This window comes from Limanda limanda, chromosome 9, assembly GCF_963576545.1.
Source record: "Limanda limanda chromosome 9, fLimLim1.1, whole genome shotgun sequence".
Classification (NCBI taxonomy): domain Eukaryota; kingdom Metazoa; phylum Chordata; class Actinopteri; order Pleuronectiformes; family Pleuronectidae; genus Limanda; species Limanda limanda.
In genome coordinates this window covers 9,516,005-9,536,837 of record NC_083644.1, presented here as the reverse complement: position 1 = coordinate 9,536,837, position 20,833 = coordinate 9,516,005, and the positions used below count along the sequence as shown (strand labels likewise).

Here is a 20,833-nt window from a genome sequence, read left to right as displayed (position 1 = left end):
AGCAGGATGGAAGAGTGGGGAGTGTGTGTGTCTTAGTGGGAGAAGTGTAGTAGGGCACACAGCTAAGCCAGTGGAGTTATGTTTATGTATGTGTACAACATGTATGTATGCATGTATGCATACTGTATTTTCAGCCAGGGGGGTGTAACTCATGCATGGGGTGAAAAGTGAATAAAAGAAAAAGAATGTAGTTTTACCTTTTTCCATACAGAAAATTGTCTACTGAGGCAATGACTGTAAAAGAAATTCTAAGATTTGGCAAATGCCAAAATGCATTGCCAAACACTTCTTCAACTCACTATAAAGACTTCCACAACTATCTAGTTCGAACTACCTGCCTCCGCAAACAAGTTGTACAGTAGTGCAAAGGTTGCCAGAAGTTTGTACAAGTAGTAGGTACAATTTGGGATGATTTTGTCAGTAGCTAGCCACCTACCCACGCTCTAATTATCCAAATATAACTTACTTAATGAACTAAGGCAGAATGGTGAGCGACAGAGGCGAAAGGAGACAGAATTGTCATGGAGACAAATTCAAGCAGAGTGAAGTCCATGGACCTTTGCAGTTACCATGGCAGCCTATCTTATGTACATTGGACTCCATGTATCTGTATGTGGGTTATCATGCGTGGGTGACACATTATTCCAGCGCGCACGGCTGCATGACTGATGTTACCTTTGATTATAGAATGATGTTAAATGTCATCGCTAAGCTGACAGACGGTCTCAATATGACTCATCATCAAAATGAAAAAGTCCTATTTGTGCTTAAATTTCATTACATGATCAGATCATAAAGAACGGGTCTTGTAGAGTCTTGGGTGGGGTTTGGTTTAGGGTTAGGGTCAGGGAAGAAATGAAAAATGACAGGGACATTAAATAATCACAGCTAAAAAACAGTCTCAACAGGAGATATCACTGGGGTTGAGGCCTAAGCACATTCACAATATAAAGATGATTTCACTCAAAAAATATATTTATTTGTACCTATTGCATTTCTGTCTAGTTATTACTTTGTATAACATTTCAATTTGGTGCTTCCGAACAATTAAAATTGTTATGAATAATAATAGTTGGCGAGAATAGTTGTTACCCTCTAACAGGTGGAGATTTGTTTAGTTGGCGAGAAATAAGCAGGACATTATTTGAAGCAAGGTAAAAGGAAAAGAAGAGGAAAACAATAATTCCATTTGCAAAACAATCTCCTTGGAAGACCTTCAGTTTCATACAGTATAAGGGTCTTTGTATTCCTGCTGTTGTGAAACTGCTGTTCCAGCTTCTGATTACAGCCGTTGTACCTGTGGAGAGTTCCTGACCTCGGTTAACACGCTGGCTGTGCCGTGTGTGAGATTGGTCTTTGGAGAGGCGGACCTAGAAATAGCTGGCTGAGCTTTTTTAAGCTGTAGGTTCAAGCGTGGCAGTACACCTTGGGCTTGTTCAGCTCTAGGGAGACGAAAAGGTTGTTCAAATGTCACTTGTAACCCCCCCCCCACACACCCCAACCCCAAACAGAGAACTCAGAACAGAGTCTCAGATGCCCCCAGGCCATGGTGTGTGTGTGTGTATGTTTGTGTTTGTGTGTTTGTGTGTGTGATGACTGTAAATGAGAGCAGAACAGCACTGAACATGACACTTGCAATATATGATATCAAGCTTGTCGACCAAGGGCCACATGCAGCTAAATGTTCAGTGCTCACACTGGACAATATCATTTTGGAGACCTGCAATGTGATTTATGGCCTCAGAGATATGACATGAACAAATGGAAAGTGGATTATGAAAAGGCATCGCCATCGAAAATACGAACCATCCATGTACTTGAGTCTGAATTCAATGGTAAACAGTGATTTGGAGGCTGAGTCACTGAAGGTGGCAGGTCATTTTAATCACAAAGCAAAAGTGTGATGTGTGTTCAACCTATGTAATCACGTGATGTTTTTACATAATGGGTTCTCATAGCAGTGGCACAGGCATAACTACAATAACATCGCAACTCAAGAGTGACTGGTGCCTTCAGTTCTTTCACAATACTGAATCTTCATCTGTGCAATGTTTTCTTGCTTCCTGTCCAAGGGATTGTGTAATTCAGGGCTGATACTGATTCCAGGGTCAAAAATAACAATTTGGATGATAGCGAATGCCAACACCATTTTTTAAGTCACTATTAATATCAATTATATTACTGAGCACATTATAAAACAGACAGTATCAATAATATACTGTAGTTCTAGTACAGAAAGTGGACATGGTTTAACACACATCTGCTGCGCAACACTTACACAATGCCTGTCCAGAACTGCAGGTGAGGCACAGAGCTGATTAACTACACCAGTGTCCCCTCCATAAGGGCGACCGTCCAGTTACTTAGAATTCAATCAGCATTAATATCCTCACTGAGCCCAGACAACAGACATTATTAAGCTCCACATCACCCTCGCCATTGCTGTCATTTGGCTCCTTCCCCTCGCCCCCTCCCTCCTTCATCGTACCTCAATTCCATTCATTTGGTGTAGCTATTAATAGCCCCGCCACCAGCCTATCAATACCATCACTACTCCAGTAAGACAGAGGCTGCGGGGGTGTGGCCAAGCCAGTGGAATGAGAATAAATGAGCGGAACAAAAAAAGCTTGGTCTTATGGAATGAAAGACAAAGAGATACTAGGCATAAAAAAACCCCACTGCATATAGGAACGAGATGAAGAACGAGAATAAGCTATGAAGAAAGATGGTGTATCAAACAGACCAGTGAGGAACTAGTCGAGGGAAAAGAAGGGTAGAACAGGAAAGAGATAGAAAAAGGACAGTGGAAGCTGGGTAAAGAAATGGGGCGTGAAGTACAAATGAAAAAAAGATCCCAAATTACCAGAGAAATATGACAAGAGAAATAGAACTGTTGAGAAAGAAAAACAGGTGAAAGACGACTTCAAAAGATGTGGCTCAGGGGGGAGGAATCTGTGAGCTCTCTGGACATTTACACACATTCCTTTTCTCCTATTCTCCCTAATAGACTACAACCTCATATTTATGGGGCCACATTCTTCCATCTCTCCATTTTCCCTTTTCCATCCATCCCCTCTCTCTGTTATTGATCCAGACAGGTAGTTTCACCCATCTCTGTGCAGCAAAGAGAAAGACTATTGTATTTTCCATAAAGGATCTATGCTTTGTATTTGTATCAGCTCCTCTTGCTGCTTCACTCTGGTCCAGTGTGGCTCTCTCACACTCACTGGTTTACAAATGTCTTAGTAAAAATCCACGGGTGGGTCACGGACCTTTGTTACACAACAGCTTGATCAGATTAAGTGATTTTGGTTTTACAACAAAAAACGTGAACATTTTTACTTGCTTTAGTAGAAGAAAAAAAAAGAATTAGAAAGATTAAAACTACAAGAAACTGGGGAAGTGATAACATTTATAGGACCACTGAAGTATCAAAGCAATACAACTTATTTTCCTAATCCAGCTATCCATTGTACAACTAATTCAAATTTGCAGAGTTGTGCACACACAACAGCAACAAGAAATCAGAAATGTGCACATTCATGAATTGTGACCAAGTATGATCTGCAACACCTGCACAACCAGATAAAAGCTGAAGTAAACATAGACCGTGCGAAAGTGACCTCGATCGGCAGCAGAACCAAATCCTTCTATTGTCCAGACAGGGCTGGTGCATCTGTCAACACAACTGACCACAAAGGACAAAATTAAGCTGCACAAGAGGTTGCGAGTTCTTCAGGACAACATGAGCTCTTATTGTCCAGAAAACCGTCACACGTTCATTAAAAAGTCACAACATGACACAGAGTTCAGATGAACAGATGAACACCAGTGTCAGTGATGTTCGAACTCTTCAAAACAATAATGGACAAATGTTTTCCCAATGTATTCTTATCATAGTGACATGATTTCATAATTCCCTTTTCCAGCAAAACACAGCAAAGGACTTGTGAATGTTTCAAGACGTGTCCCATGTCAGCTCACATATGTCAACATAAAAACACCAGAATTGTGTAAATGCGACGTGGTGTCCCAGGTGTCCCTCCCTGATCTGCGTGTACATTTACCTTGGTGATGAGGATGCGGTAATTCTCAAGCAGGTCATGGTTGTCGTGGCAACCGGACAGCAGCTGCCAGACTTCGGCTCTGAGCGGCTCAGGAATGCCGCTACGGACCAGTGGGGACAGACCCTTTGGACGAGTGGACAGGTTTCCATGCCTGATAAACACACACAACATAGGGGTAATCTATTACTGTATGATCTCTACTGATGTGTTGTGTTCTTTGGGTGACATTTGGACAGTGACAACCAAAAGAACAATGAAGTGCAGGGTAACACACCTCACAAACAGTATTCATGTTACACTGACATTAATGGTATTTATCTTCAGAACAACATAGTCATTAACTGAACTATAATTACTTCAGAATTTCCCCTCACTCTTCTGGCCAGGTAGGAATGGCTGACTGAACACCCTGTTGTTTATCGACACCGGTACACATCATTACAATGCAAGCTGCCTAGTGTAATCACAGACTACTTAATTTCTTTATAGTAGCTCAAGGTTCACTGCCTCATTAAAATGTACTAAAAATTACAATTTGAATTGCAGTTGTGAGTTTAATAGCCATACAAGTACTGACAGAAATACTAGTAACTAATAGCACATTATTACCTCCAGCAAGTAGGTTATGTTTTCACCCCTGTCCATTTGATTGTTTGTTAGTTAGCAGAATTACGCAAAAACACATTTCTACAAAACTTGGAAGAATTATGATGTGAAGAAAGAAAAAGAAAATGTTGTCAAGGATTCCGATTCTTTAAAAAGCTGAGATTCGAAAAAGTGTTTTTGACATTTTCACTTCCAATCTCCATTATTCACGGATTTTGATAAGAAAAATCTAAAAAATCTGATATATTAAGGGGACTGTTATTTGGTGCACCTCGATTGAATCTAAGAGGACTGTTGGGCCTTGGCAGAGGCATGTGCTCTACTGAGGGCCATTCTAGTTGAGTAGTTTATTGTTATTGAGTACAGTACAAAATTCAATACTTAGACCAAGGGGTTTTCAAACTCTAACATTGTGTGCCTCCCTTCTGACAAAGCTTTTGTTATATTGCTATTGCTGACAATTATATTGCGATGGTTATTGTCCAGCCCTGGTTTGACATAACTTTAGAGGAAATCAAATGTACAAGAATGATTTGTCCTGAGGCATTTATTCAATCCTGATACTGGAAAGCCTCAAAACTACCGTATGGCAGAACAAGGTCTTTAACCAAATTGTACACATTTAGGCTATTCTACGTGATCTCCTTTAATAACTAACTAATCGAATTTGTTTTTTCTCAATTTCATTCAATGAGATTCCCCTGAAACTGTCGGGACCCCTGTGGGGAGACCCGCCTCACACTTTGAAAACCCCTGGTCTGGACTATTAACCGCAGCGCTGCCATGCTGTTAGCATTCTCCCACATTAGGAAATATGCTGCTTTTGAAAACACACTGTCAGCTCGTTTTAATGATGCTTGAAATCTCATCATAACGCATTTGTTGAGGCCATATGAAAGCAATTTCCAAATGAACTACTTCACTTCATTGTGCTGATGCAACAGCAGGAAAACAGACTGCGGAATCAAATGAGAAGCCAGAAACATCTTTTATTCATCTAATTATGCAAACGTCTGGAGCTAAAGCTCTATGTTTTAATGCTGCCTGTTGTAAATGCATAGAGTTATAGAAAGATGACAGTATGTAACTTATAACACATACGGCCATTTCTGCACAGAACGGTTTTCCATACAAAATGGGATGATAAAGATTAAACTGTAAATCACTGTCTGCACGTGGGACATTGGGCCCGATTTACTTCTCAGCACTAATTTGTCTTGTCATAGTTCTTTTTGCACAAGATTAAGAGACTCAAGGACTAATATTCATGTCTGATGTAATTGCATTTATAGTGTGGTATATTTACACTCCATTTTCTGTTTACATTCATCCCCTCATTTGTTCACAAGGTACATATATATATGATGGGTCTCCTGTGGCAATGTTTAAGTACAATACCTCAAACTAAGACTACTGAAATTCAAATAAATTATATTGTACAATTTCAGTGAGTAAAAATTATACTTGAATATTATACACATTGCACAAAAATCCACGTTACATATTTGGTAGAGTTGGAAACAGGACTGGTTGTTAGAAAAATTATAGATCAAGTCCCATTTTGATGAATAGGTGACTCAATAAAATCATATTTGAGGGCTTAACGTTGCACATTGATGTGTCCGTCTATCAGTGTATATACTTTCTCAATCAACCATTACCTGCTGTACGTCTGTTTTTTGTTTCTCGATATCTCTCAGTCCACATCCCAAAACACTGTCCCTATCTCATTGTTTTACCAAATGTTTTTAGTGTGTGCAATGTCCACATTTCTTAGACTGTCTATTTCTTTTGAAGCCTTACCATCTGTTGAGGATTCCTCCCCAGGACTCCAGGATTTTCTCAGGACAGTCTTTGGAAACATCTCCTGTCCCACTAGAGATTTCACTGTCGCTATCTGCAAGAAATACAAACACACACACACATATTAACAGATATTTAGAGCATAAATTTATCCACATTAGTCCACATGAGAAAAAACGTAAACCAGACCAACACTGTGTTGACAAGACATCAAACATGTTTCAGTGTAACACAGTAGTCCAGGCAAAGTAACCCATTTTGGAGCCAAAAATAGAAGTAATTGTAAAAGAATTTTTTTCAGCATAGATTATTTCTATGAGGTGTCCAGAACAACATACTAAAAGTCCTAAGAAATCCTAGTTGAGGAAATATGTTTAATTCTCATCAATGTGTGCCAATAAGGCCCGGGAGAGGCGGTGGACTAGTGGCAGAAAACTTGGACTACTGGCAGAGAAGGGGTCTCTGGTTCGATGCTGGTTCGACTCCACGGTTCGTCTCCTCGGAGTTTCGGCGGAAACTTGCCTGGATGGTGTAACGAACCTGGACCTGTCCAAAGTTCAAAAGGACTCTTCTCCCTACCCTGTCTAGTGCCCCTGAGCAAGGCACCTTACTCCCCCAACATCTGCTCGCCGGGCGCCGTACCTGGCAGCCCACTGCTCTGCTCTGCAGTGTGTCCTGCACCAGATGGGTGAAATGCAGAGGACTAATTTCCCCAATGCATGAGTGTGTCTTTGCATGTTTGTGCATGTGTGTGGGATTAATAAAAGTGTATCTTCTTCTACAATACACCCCAAAAAGGCTATTTTTTTAGTTTACTCCTATCAAATGAAACTTTACACAATGAAAGTTACCATGAAACGTAACATTTTTTGTATTACAAGTTTCTTTGAAAATTAATTTTAATATGCAAGTGAGCTATACACTCATCGAATATGCCAAAAATACACCCAGCTCATGTGCTTGTCAAATTCATTTCAAAAGAAACTTGTAATACAAAAAAAGTTACTTTTCATAAATACTTTTACTATGTAAAGTTTTATTGTGGTAGGAGTAAAGGAAAAAATTAAGCCTATTTGGGTGTATTTGGGGCATAGTCGATGAGTGTATAGCTCATTTGCATATTCAAATTAATTTTCAAAGAAACTTGTAATACAAAAAATGTTACGTTTCATGGTTACTTTCATTGTGTAAAGTTTTATTTTGATAGGAGTAAACGAAAAAAATAGCCCTTTTGGGGTGTATTGTTGCCGGGCCTTATTGGCACACATTGATGAGAATTAAACATATTTCCTCAACTAGGATTTCTTAGGACTTTTAGTATGTTGTTCTGGACACCTCATAGAAATGATCTATGCTGAAAAAAATTATTTTACAATTAGTCGGTCGGAAAACGCTACTTTGCCTGGACTACAGCTTTGAGCACAAATTCATACACAGCAGGACAAGTTGTTTGGTCCTTAAGATGTTTCAGGTATTCTGCCGAAGGTCACATATGGTTTCCATTTTAAAACTTTAAGATTGATGCCACACAGTCCGATGGAGGCAGGAGTGCTTGTGCAGTGCCTACACCTTCCATTATTACTGTTCTGCTGTCTGGTGGTTGGTGAGGCAGACGAGAGGCAATCAGGAGAGAGAACCACTTGTTTTAGATGCAGAGGCACTAATTGACTGTCTGGTCTGTTCTGCTGCAGGAGAGAGGAACTGACACCCACACAGAGACCGCCCACTGGAGCAAAAACACACACACTGCCTAACAAGGTTTGTCCAGCACACACCTATAATATGTGTATAATACATCAGTAGCACCACATGTATGTAACAAGTTGAAATGTGTTACACTTTGAGACACACAGAGATAAAACTGAACACCTGAAAGTGATTTACACACAGTTTCTTTTTCTTGTCCAGAGTTAACTCATAATCCATGTTCTTTGTTTTCTCTGCCTAGGATGTTATCTTTCATATGTCATTTTGTTTTACTCTAAATATGTAATTTTCTTGCCCTTGGTATGGCCATTACTTGTGTGCGAAGTATAGAAATTCTTTTATCCCCTCAAGTCCAATTTGATGTCTTTTAAGTTTCTCTGCCAACTGACATTAACATGAAGAACCACAGCGGTGACGATGAACTTCACTGAGGCTTCACTGAGAAAAAAAACTGAAAGCAAAAGCCCTCAAAGGCAAAAGGTGTGAAAAGGCATCATTCACTCCGGCTGAAGCCTTTTTCTAAGCCCCGGACATTGAAGAAGGACTTAAAGACATTTTCTTCTAGAACATACAACCATGTTCAATGCACTGATGCACCTATACATCCTCACAGGCTCAGTGGGAGCTTTCCAGGTCTTTTATAAATGTTTGATGAGCCCTTTCAAATGGTTCAGATCCAGCACAAAGCCGCCGCCTCTGTTCTCAGATTGGCTGAGGCCACGTGGCGAGGACGCGTGAGTCCAATGCCACTGCCAACTTACCAGGTGATGAAAAAAACAGTGAAGACAAGGACCATTACTGTTACCATTTCATCTGGAGAGGGGCTATGCATTCACTGTAGGATTACTTTCAAATAGGATCTCTCCACTAGTGGATTGCTTCTGTCTAAATAAAAGCAAGGAGAAATTCCCTACTGGCATCAAAAAGATTTAAATTAAAGTGGGTTTAAAAAAAACATCTTTATTTTCTATTTAATGTCCTAATGTTTTAATGTTTTTTAACCTTTACCGCTCAGTTGACAGCAATGTCATGGTTGATGTGAATGTATATAAAGAAAGAACACAGTTTTGTTTGTGTGCGTGCAGGTGTGTTCAGGAAAGGGGAACAAAAACACAATGAGCAACCATTACAAAGCATGTTGTGAAAGGAAAAGCTAAGAAAAAGATGATTCCTGCTTCAGGCCTATTTTCCACATCCACAGCTTCCAAGAAGGAAAGAAAAAACCTCCACATAGAATGAATGTGTGTGTGCGCGTCCGAGTGTGTCTGTGCACGTCCGAGTATGTGTGTGTGCTTGCAGCGGTGGCATCTACACTGGGGGTGAATTCATTTCTGTACACAATGAGGCCGACCTCCAGCTTCATGGCCCTGACCGCCTCCAATTTTCAGCTCTGGGGGAGGAGAGGGGCGCTATAGAAAAAGCCCCCAGAATGGCTTCCTCAGTGCCAGTTGAAAGCCGCCGGCTCGCGCCTCAGAGGGTTCACTTGTGGCTTTGGGCAAATCAGCAATTAGACAGAGGGAAGATGATGTTGGCCTTTTAATACATTAATACATTTTGAATAAAGGTTTTTTTTTTTCCATCTTTAAAAATTTAAGATTTGTATTATCTTGTTAGGACAAGTTGAGAAAATTAACTTGTAATTGTCAATCTAGACTATTTCTTTGTAATTGGATTCATAAAATAAAATAACACAGTGAATAAGATTTCATGCCTAATTTTGTTCAATTGAATATTAAGTCCCTAACCCAATATGCAACTATAACTGCTAGAGCTCTCTGAAGCAAAACAATAACAGAAGACTTTGATCAAGTCATTGAGCGGCTTGGGATCAGGGGAGTTGTTGATGCTAAATTACCTGACATGGCTCTGACACAAAGCTTGTTCACGGATTAAGAGTTAATGTATTAAGGTTTTATTGACAATATGCAGCAAACAGCAACCTGGCTAGCAGTGTGTTTTCCCTTCTTAATTTTTTGTTTGCCACAGAAGTTACAGTAATCAAAAGGCAACCAATATGAATCTTTGAATAAAATGGGGGATTTCTCTGGGTTTGAACATTGTTCAAAGCATTTTGCATAATGTAAGCACACATTGCAGCCAAATATATATGTTTTTGGACGTTTAATGAATAATTATTATTCCTTTTTATATCTTAAGGTCAATTGAGTGATTGAATTTGAAGTATTTTTGGATGCTATGAAAAAATGAAATAGTAGAAAACTAAGTAAAACATGGATGTGCCCACACGCACATACACAGCATGAGCAGCATGAATGATAGAAACACAGAGAGGAGCAGTAAATTACCGACAGAGCTGGTAAGAACTGTAAAACATAAATTCTTTATGGTCTAAACATGTATGAAAAGACTTCACATGATCACTGTAAATTAGTGGAGATGTGCATGGCTCCCTGGCTGTCTGCCCCGGACTTGGTGGTACTGTGGCCGGGCTGCTTGTTTCAATAAAACCATTTTGATGGAATGGAAATAATGCATTTCCAAGCAGGACGACTTTAACACTGTATACGTAAGCATTTGTTTATTTATCGCAAGTCATATGATCACCGCAACATTTAACGTTATCGCATATCACACGTTTTCTTAATATGGTGCAGCCCTAGACAAGTTCTATTCTGCGACACTTGCACCACCAAGCCAGTGGTCAGGTGGAAACGCCAGCCCTGTTTATATTAGTGGGTCGTGTTTGGAACCCACTGGAGTCTAACAGCAAGGGCTGGTGATGTTAATACTGCTGCAGCTTTGCCTCCATATCTCAGACATAGCTGCTGATACTGATGGGAAAATATCAACCCTGTTCTGGTTTGTCACCTTCATTTGTCATGGTTACATTTTATGGATTCAGTCTCTTAATCTAGACACATTAAGATCAGATCCTACTCTAATCATGAGTCTATTCTGTATGATGGTCAGCTCAGATTGACACCATTTTTGTTATTGTTTTATATATAATTGACGTTTTAAAGCATTTGGATCTCAAACTATTAGACTGACGCGGGCTGTTACATTATTTGTGGGGGGTATTTGACAGCAGTATGACACTGTAGTGCTGCTGTGCAAACAAGCCATGAAACCCCTTAACAGATTGGGCCGGGCTACACATAAAGCCACTCACACACGTGTTCATTATCATACAAGCAGCGATTCAAAGCCTCAGAGATTGCGGCTGCAGCTCAATCCTGACCACAGTGTAAACACACACAGTCCCCATAATCTATCCCCACTGCTATTGTCACATGCTTTGCCACACTCACTTACACACAACCCACATGTTCAATTATGCATGTTCAGTGCATTCAGAAAGTATTCAAACCCATTTGCTTTTTTCACAGTTCCTTAATGTTGCAGCCATATGGTAAAATCTTAACAACAGGTGGCGTCATTCACGGTGTAGACACAACTCAAAGATGATCGAGAGAAATTGGAGGCACACAAGCTATATTCAAAGTGTCACAGAAAAGGATCTTATTAATAACCTCAATGCTTTTTTAATTGGAGCCCTAAGCAGAATTTAAGGTTATGAAAACAATAATACTAATGGTGTAACCCAGGATATTTTATCCAGTTACAGATGTTACTTAAATGCATTGCCTGAAGCTATTGGCATACGTAGCTTCCTAAAGTCCTTTAAATGCATCACCTGAAAACCCTCAGCAGGTGATGCTATGAGCAGGATTAAGATCTAAACTTCACTCAGAGACATTCCCTTTCCCGCATGTCCCCCTCTGTGTATTTAGAATACATTGACGAATGAATCAATCAAAGAATTTAAACAATCTTAGTCTAAGGCTGCTAAATAACAATGAGTAAAAAAAGGGTCTGAATACTTTCTTAATGAACAGCACATACATCTCTATCTGTAGTCGATGTTTTTGAGCCTAAACAAAATTAAACACGCTGGTAAACCTCTACATCAGACTGAATATCTAAACATTTCATTTAAAAGACATGTTCATGCCAGCCAGAAAAAGAAAGTGAAAAAAGGCGGGGGTGGATAAATTGAATGTAAAGCCAACGCTCCATTCAACAGGCTATAAGAAGTAAATCAATTCCTTTCTTGCCAGTGCCTCTGAAGGTTCATATAAGTGTCCCATTTTTCTCTGATACTGAGGCAAAGTGGAATTTGTACAGAGCAAAGCAATGCAAGGTCGCATTTTTCAATCAAACAACATTTGGAAGACAAATGATGCTGCGTCGTGGCATGTGTGTGTTTAAATGTGCATCTCTGTATGTGTGTGACTGTGTGTGAATGTGGGGGAGAGAGCTTTCTGATGAAGAATTCTGGCATCTTATCACTGATGTATAGAGACAGAGAAAGCCTCAATGGCTTTTCAGAGATTTAAAGAATTGAGCAGATTTACATATTAGTGATTATGTACTGTGGTATTTTTAGAACATATCGTGAATCATTAACTCCAACAACAGAAAGAGGGGTAGGAACCAAGCAAAAAAAAGGAAAGACGCCCGTACCTTCATCAACCTCCTCTTCCTCAGTGGGCGTGGGTAATTCATTGTTTCTCTCAGCCTCCCTCTGAAGGCTCACCACTTCATACATAGCATCGCTCGGACCAATCCGCTCTGGTGCCTGCTGCAAACACACCACAGAATAATTTATATTATTGGTAGTGTACAATTTTACAAACTTACATTCAGTTGCATCTATCAGTAATGTAAAACCTGACAATATGCTCTTCATATTACATATTAGCAGGTACCAAGTGTGATGCAAATATATATACGCAAAGTTGGCCCCGATAGCAACACAAAAAAAACCATCCAAATACTAACTTTATCATACCTAACATCCTTGGTGGAGGCAACACAGTGATCAACAGGTTTAATATTTTCTGTTGCTTTTAAAGGTTTGAAAATGTTTTACTTAATCAAATTGTTGATCCCTTCAGTTTCAGGACAGATGTGAAAGAGTTTAACACTAAATAGGCGTCAGGGGTATGGCCCAGCACCGAGTTCTTCCAACCAACAGAGCCTCCACTCCCATCTGTCCAGGACAGTCAGCTTCCGGCACTCAGAGGAGCTCATCCCTCCGCAAAGGCCCAACAATACCATTAAACTCAATCAATAAACTGTACACACCCTTAGATATCAGTCCCCTTAATATTCTACATCCTTTTTTCTATCAACATCGATGCATAATTGCCAATTGGAGAAAATATTTTAAAAATTATCTTGAAAAATATCATTGATCAGCCCCGTCGCACGGATCCGCATTTTGACAGTTCTTTCTTGACCCATGTCTCATTCTTCCACTGAATTTGGTTGGATTCCATTCAGTAGTTTTTCCTGAAACCGTCGACCCACTGGTTCTGACCACTCTACCCCCTGAGCTCATGATTTCATCTTGAAGTAGAGAGCATAAAAATTGCTTAACAAAAACAAAAGCTTAATAAAAGCTGTGTTATCTCATCATTAAATCCGTCATAAAAGACTAACGAAGTGCACAAGAGAACAAAGACACCAGCAGACTTGACCTTGGGTGTCATAAGCTACTGACGTTTATTTCTGGTCTTTTCAATTACTGTAGTGCTGTTGCCTCTCTCCTCCACCTGGTAGAATGGATCAATGAGCGGCATTGATCTGCCCACTCGCATGGCATCTAATGACTAACTCAAGTCAGTGATGGGAGCACAAATTGAGAGAGAATATCAAGCCAAGACTATTTTTAGAGAAAATCCAAGGAGGCTTAGGTAACACATTTGCTTTGTGATGGCCTCTGCCAGTGAATTGTTAACCCTACAGGATGAATTATAAACACTGATAAAACTGTGACTGAACATTGGGCCAAAGACAAACACAAAATTATTAACTGGGGTTTATAATAAGAAAAGGAAAGAAAACGTTATTATCCAACCGTGTTTGCTGATATAAAGAAAAGCTCTCCCGGCAAAATGTTATTCTGTGACTGCATTAACAGTTAATGCGTCTCTGCAACATCCCAAAGTGTTTTTCTCTTTCAAGGTTATTTTCAACCCTGAGCTTTCACAAAGGTGGCATTTCTCTTATAACACCTCTGGTATCTCTCTCCACAGTTGGTCCCATCAACTTAAAGTTCAAGCTCATCTTGAACTTTGCTCGTCTAAAAAAGGAAAGTTCACTGGCAGATACGTGCATTTGAAGTTCCACCTTTGCATTGATTAGCTACATGTTAAAGGGTTTACAACCTATGCATATTGTTTCCAGGTAAAGCCGACAATAAAGAAAAATGAATCTCTGAGAAATCAACTTTACGTCCTATGTGCAGGTTAATAGAAGGAAGCTTGGACAGCAAATAACTCTGCAAAGGCTAATTTCGCTAATCTCACCATGTTAAAATAATGAAAACAAATTCCTGGACCTTCTCTAAAATTGACTGGGTTCTTTCTTGGGTCATGCCCCACTGCCTCCCAAAAAATTCCTGGAAATCGGTTGAGTAGATTTTGTATAATCCTGCTAACTAACAAATACACAAACGCAGACTAAAACATGACCTCATGGGCGGAGGTAATTAAGAAGACAAAGAAAACATTTTCACAGGTTGGCACAGATAATGACTTCTTGGTTCATTGAATGACTAATAACAGTTTTGGCAGAATAAGAGAACAGGACGACATGATTGCCATCTTTGACTAAAAATACAATATTATTTTAATTTGCTCTGAACCACAGCACCAGTCCAACACCCTTCCATTTACTGCGGAGATAACTAGGGAGGAAATCAGGCGGATGAGTCAGACGCCGCTGTTAATTACCCACATGCCAATAATGCGACAGAGCCTCTTATTAGCTCCACAATCCAAAGCCTCCCCACACTTCACTGCGTTGCCAGCTCCCCACGGCCTCCTACAGGAGATGTGCTTTTTAACAGGGGAGAAAAGGCTTACGGCTTAACTGTATTTTCTAAGCACCTGCACCAACTGTTCAGAACCGGTGTCCTTGTGTTGGTGGGAGGTAAGTGAATGTGCATTCTCAACTCTCTCTCACTCAGAAATTCTTTAAATCAAGCAACTAGTGAGGAAACTCAAAAGGGCTCATGTTTCTGGGCGTCTGATGTTGTACATTTTCAAACTAATTCCAGAAATCTGTCTGTATGGAGAACTTATCTCGAGGAACGTTCATTTGATCTGCTTCACATTCACTCGACCAGCGCTCTGTAGCTGGTCCGACTGGGACTAATCAACATGTGTGACGTTGTGGATCACGACAACACACACATTCAGGACAACGAATTCTCCAGGTCAGGGCTCTGTGTACTGAGTTACACCGAAAACAAACTTTGAATAAACGGGCCTGTGAACAGGAAGGGAAATGGAAAAACTGCTGATAAGATATTTGCATCTTTCCGCACTTGATCTTACAACAAAACAAGTGTCTTGGTTCTCTCGAGTGGAGCATTTGACTGGTCACTGACACAGCAACACGCCTCCTAACTGTCTGACCTCCTCCTCCTACACTGCACACATCCTCCGAGCCGTCCATCCACTCCCTCCTCTTTCTGACAAGCTCGGGCTGGGTTGGGAACTGACTCTGTTGTGGGCAATAAAGCCCTTTGGGACGCACGTGATAATGGGCTGCATTAACGAATTTGACTTTACGTGAACCAAACCAGCGACAGTAAGGTTTGGGTTATTTATCCCATTTCATTTGTACATGTATCTAAAACATTGTAAGCTGTAGTGTGAGTGGGGATGATTGGAGAAATTGTGTTGGATTAAATAAACGCAAACTAGTTAGGATACTTTAGGATTGAAATGAAGTTTTGTTGATCACCTTTCAGACCAGGCATTAAAGAAAGAAACCAAAAATCTACCAGGTTAAAAACATCTCTGGTTCATCAATCACACTCTGGTTTAAACATGCGTGAATATATGCAAAGGATGAAAATGTGTACAGGGTTAGATTTAACAGTTGCAAGGGAAATACCTGTCTGAGTTTGAGGTAAAAGGTCTCGCTGAAGGTCTTCCTGCTAAAGTACCAGAAGCGTTCGTTTGATGGATAGACCCTGACCAGAGTTTCCAGCAGGAAACGAACCGGCTCCACCACTTCAGTCACGACCAGGTCCACTGCCACCGTCATGTACACTTGTTTATCTGGAACATAACAGGGAGAAAAAGATAAACAAGAAAAAAACAAGGTTACTGTGGCTGTTGTATGTGTTCATTTTTCTTTTCTCTTATTATGAAACGAGAGGACATACATACACAAACAGATGTATGGCTCAAACTATCAATTCATGCTTCTATTCTGGTTTTATTATAACGGAAGTATAATCAAATGGGAAGGAGGACATGTGGAAATGTATTTACAGTGAGGAAGTTCAGAATAAATTTGTAGAAGAACATGAGATAAACCCTTGACATGAACAATAATAATGATAATGTCAAGTAGAACCTGGTCGTTTAGAGAAATGTTTTTGAATGAGAGGGACTTTTGCTGCAGCTTCATAGTTTGCCTAACTCTTAGTTTAGATACTTTTAGATATTTTTTGAGATAACAGAAGTTTTTCTTTTAATGGCTCAGACACCCACGGTTTGGTTACATTGTAATATAATAATACTATTTCACTAACCAAAACTGGTCTTGAGTATTTTGGATAAAGAATTGGATAAAATAAGAATACAAGACAGTACTGCAAAGTAAATTGCATAAGAACGATCTCCTCAAGATGCTGCTTTTAATTCAGTTCGTCTCACAAGTGTGTCCACGGCTCGGTTGGCTCTGCTGCCCGACGTGTTCACGCTTCCATTGTGCACAAACATGTCGAGCTTTGACAAGCAATGGGTCACAGGACAGTGCACAGACTATAAGTTATTTCAGAGAATGGAACAAAGCAATTAACACGTCCGAGCACTGCATAATTCCCAGACGTGACCTTAGGTGATGTAACACTTCCTTACGTACTACTTCATAAACTACCCATCACAAGTTCTAGAACAACACAATCTTTTCAGTTTTTATTAAAATTCAAGCTGTAATAAATTCAAGCTATATAACTATATTGGAACAAAGGTATGTCGATTAAATCTTGTTCAACGAAAAGATTCCTCAATTAGTTATTCTACAAATATCCCATTGTTTATGTGCGCTGTACTTAAATTCCAGAAATACTGAGGGATTGAATATTTTCAACTGAAACATGTATTTATATAGGGTTCAAAATAAATGTAAACGTGTAAAAGAAGTTAGAAGCTTGCTTGCTTTGCCTAGTATATTACTCTTCCTCACCTTTAGGTGTGTCTTCATTCAGTGGCTGGAAGACGGCCAAGGTAGGGTTCCACGTTCCTGTGATAACGTAGGCCTTCCCATCAGAGCTCTTCCCCATCGACTCCTGTGTAGATATTTATCCATTTGCTTATGTTCTTGTTACACACGTTTTTTTATATATTGTAAATTACAAGTCACTTGGCCATGACCCATAGTGCATACATAGGTGTTTAAATTATACTGAATTCTCTTTTAAATTTAAATTCTATTAAAATGTTACAATGAGTTTAGTATTTCATAAACCAGTCTGCCTATTCTCATGTTCCACGAACACAAGGCAAGTACACGTCTTTCAGATATCATGATGTACTGTAAACTGTATCTCACCAATAAAACAAGTGTCTGCTCACCATGTCTAGTAGATGCATGTCACTGTTGCAGACTTTCTGTCCTGGACTCAGCAGCATCCCAAAACACCTGGAGGGAAGATGCAGGAGGTACAACGACAAATCAATACTCTGCTGCGGAGGCAGAGTCTGCATTCACCAGTGTTCTGAGAGGAAACTTATAATATGGAATATACTATACTCAGTGAAGTAGACTCAGTGTAATCTTTTAGGCATGTCAGGCAGCCTCACATGTGTAAGCCCCTTCCTGCTCTCGCTGCCTGTGACAAAGGGTCCGACGGTTGAACCTTACCAGAGACATCCCTTAAATCAACAAGGGCCTCATAGCCACAGGAAATTAAATAACCAGAAAAAAAAGTGAACAACTGGGATTATAGTATCTACTGTTACTGTAACACCCATCAGGGGTCTCATTGTCACCTTATTGGATGGGTAAAGTGGTCAGTGCTCCATCAACAGTCAGTCCCAAAGCAATCTATACTGAAGAAACAGGGGTTTTGTGTTGTAAGCAAGTCCCCTCAGCTTTAGGTTCGAGGTGCCATCAAGTGGTCAATGTGGGAATCTCAGTTCCAGAGTTGAATTATGTAAGAGTGTGTTTACAGTATATCCATCACTAATCCACTCTTGCTCTAACTGATTTCACAAAGTATGGGTCAGATGTCTTGTGGCAGTTCAACAGGATTAATAAGCTTGGAAAGAAGACACTCTCTTTCTAACATGGAGGCTGTTCAGCTGCAAATACAAAACAAAATGTATGCAATCACTGATGCACATGACACAAAGCTTAAAACACTTTGAGGCTATTACGAAAAATTATATTAATAAACCAGATTCATATAAGGTCACTGTGACCTTTGACCACTAAAATTTAATCAATAAATCAGTACGTCCAAGTTGATTGCAACGGATGTAATGAAATTCCCTACGGGCAGTCCTAATATGTCCCATTAACTGGGATCCAAGGTCACTGTGACCTTGACCAGGTACCAAAAATCGAATCAGTTCATCTTGAGTCAAAGTGAATGTTTATACCACATGTAATAAAATACCCTTTGGCCATTTCTGATATATTGTGTTTAAAACATCACATAGTTATTTGACATTGACCTTTTGTCCCCCAAATCTAGTCAGTTCGTCTTTGAGTCTAAGTGAATGATTGTTTCAAATTTGGAGAAATTCCCTCAAGCTGATCTAGAGATATCACATTCAAGAAAAACAAACGTGAGCTTTGACCTTTTACCGCCAAACATCTACTCACGAACATCCTTGAGTCGAAGTATATATTTGTAACAAATTTGAAGAAATTCTCTTGACGGTTTCGTGAGATATCACATTCATGAAAATGGGACAGACGAACAACCAGAAAATATAATGCATCCGGCCACAGGCTGTCCCCGACGCGGAGGCATAATAAAAACACAAACACAGGCTGCGCACCTCAGAAAGTATCAGCTCTGAGCACAATAACCGTTTCCACTGACGCTATAAATACAGGAGAGGGCAGGTGCTTGTCTCCCTCTGAGAGCAATAGGAGGTAAAGGGTAAGGAAGACATGGGGGAGTGATGGAGCTGACCTAGTTCTTCAGGGCTTCCGTGCCACAGGAGCATGTAAACACATAAGAATAAGTGAGATTTCAAGTGTTTTGTTGTTGCAGTATTTCAACCACTGAGCAGCCTGGTGCTTTCATAGGAAACCATAAAGATAATTCATAACGTGGCTACAGATTGAATGTGCAATGTCCACCACCGGCATATTTACAGCCGTGTTTGAGAGCTTATCATCATTACCTCCCCCCTCGATCGTCCTGCTGAAACAGATGACTACCTGCAACTCAGCAGGAAGTCTTCAGCACAAACACAGCTCACCTCTCGATGCCCAGCTCCTTGTTGCCCATTTGCTGAACTGAGATGACGGCCTTCTTCTGGACGCCCTGTCGCAACTTGAAGTAAAACTTATCTCTGTCCTTTGGCACTGGACTGTGTAGGGGAAGAAGAGGGGGGGGGGGGGTAATCACATCAAACTTCAGGGACTTAATTCCATTTTGACTTTGTGCATTGTATTGTGATGTTCCTTGATGTAGCTGGAACTTATTGTTCCCTTCCTTGATATAAAAGTATATTTGACAAATATCATTATATTAGTATGACAAAAGTATTGATGATTACAGATAAAACATGACATGCAGTCCATCAAGCCCTCTCCTTAATGGAATGTATATTACTGGCATCTGCTGAACGTTCAGAACTGCTATTTTAATGTTTACTTCAGGAGAACAGATAAGTGTTAGAAAATAAAAATCAATTCCTTGTTTCATGCTCTTTGAGGATGAACGATAACAGACGGATCGATTACTATTGTAGCAGCAAATTAACAATATAACACACATTTCTAAATAACATGTTTTGTGATACTAAGATGATACAGAACTACATGTATGACAAACAAATGAAGGTTCCTCCATTAAAAAGGCTGTTATTCTCATGTATTGATCTGCACCAGTGTGTATTCACGAAACAAGTACCTGAAGTTGCCCTTGCCATCATCCTCTTTGATTTCCAGCGACACAGTGAAGGTGTAGAGGTCACTGTCGGGGGGGCCGGACAGCGTTGTGTCCCTGATGTCTGCCGGCCGAGAAGAGCGTCGAAAGGCCGTGGAGAAACTGTAGAGGATCCGACTGACCTGGGGGAAAAAAGAAGAGGGGAGGTGATGAACTTCGGACGGAGAGTTAAAGAAGTGGGAAGAATTAAAGGGTGAGGAGAATAAAAAAAGAATAAATCTTGCTTATGAGCAATCAGAACAGATAAATCAAATGTTACAAAAGGACAAGAGTACATAAAACGAATGTACACAAACAGAAATACATAGAACAGGAACATTTAAGGGATAGAAATAAGTAGAACAGACTGGAGATTATTGAGATCAACATAACAGGAGAACACTGCCCTCAGCTGGTTCAACAATGTCACTACATCCTAATACAGTGGACATTCTGTACGATTAAAAAATAGATATATCTGTTCTTCAAA

At 40.0% G+C, this 20,833-nt stretch overlaps 1 protein-coding gene across 3 annotated transcripts in view; it reads right to left on the bottom strand.

Moving 5' to 3' along the window:
- Positions 1-20,833, bottom strand: part of rabgap1l (RAB GTPase activating protein 1-like) — a 97,132-nt gene that overhangs the window by 66,440 nt on the left and 9,859 nt on the right. For all 3 annotated transcript variants that reach the window (XM_061078581.1, XM_061078580.1, XM_061078582.1), the window contains exons 6-13: positions 20,329-20,486; positions 19,673-19,783; positions 17,810-17,876; positions 17,421-17,523; positions 16,119-16,285; positions 12,672-12,789; positions 6,477-6,570; positions 4,068-4,218 (exon numbers count right to left, since the gene is read on the bottom strand). In XM_061078581.1, coding sequence (XP_060934564.1) covers positions 4,068-4,218; positions 6,477-6,570; positions 12,672-12,789; positions 16,119-16,285; positions 17,421-17,523; positions 17,810-17,876; positions 19,673-19,783; positions 20,329-20,486 — 969 coding nt within the window. The remainder of the gene's footprint in view (positions 1-4,067; positions 4,219-6,476; positions 6,571-12,671; positions 12,790-16,118; positions 16,286-17,420; positions 17,524-17,809; positions 17,877-19,672; positions 19,784-20,328; positions 20,487-20,833) is intronic.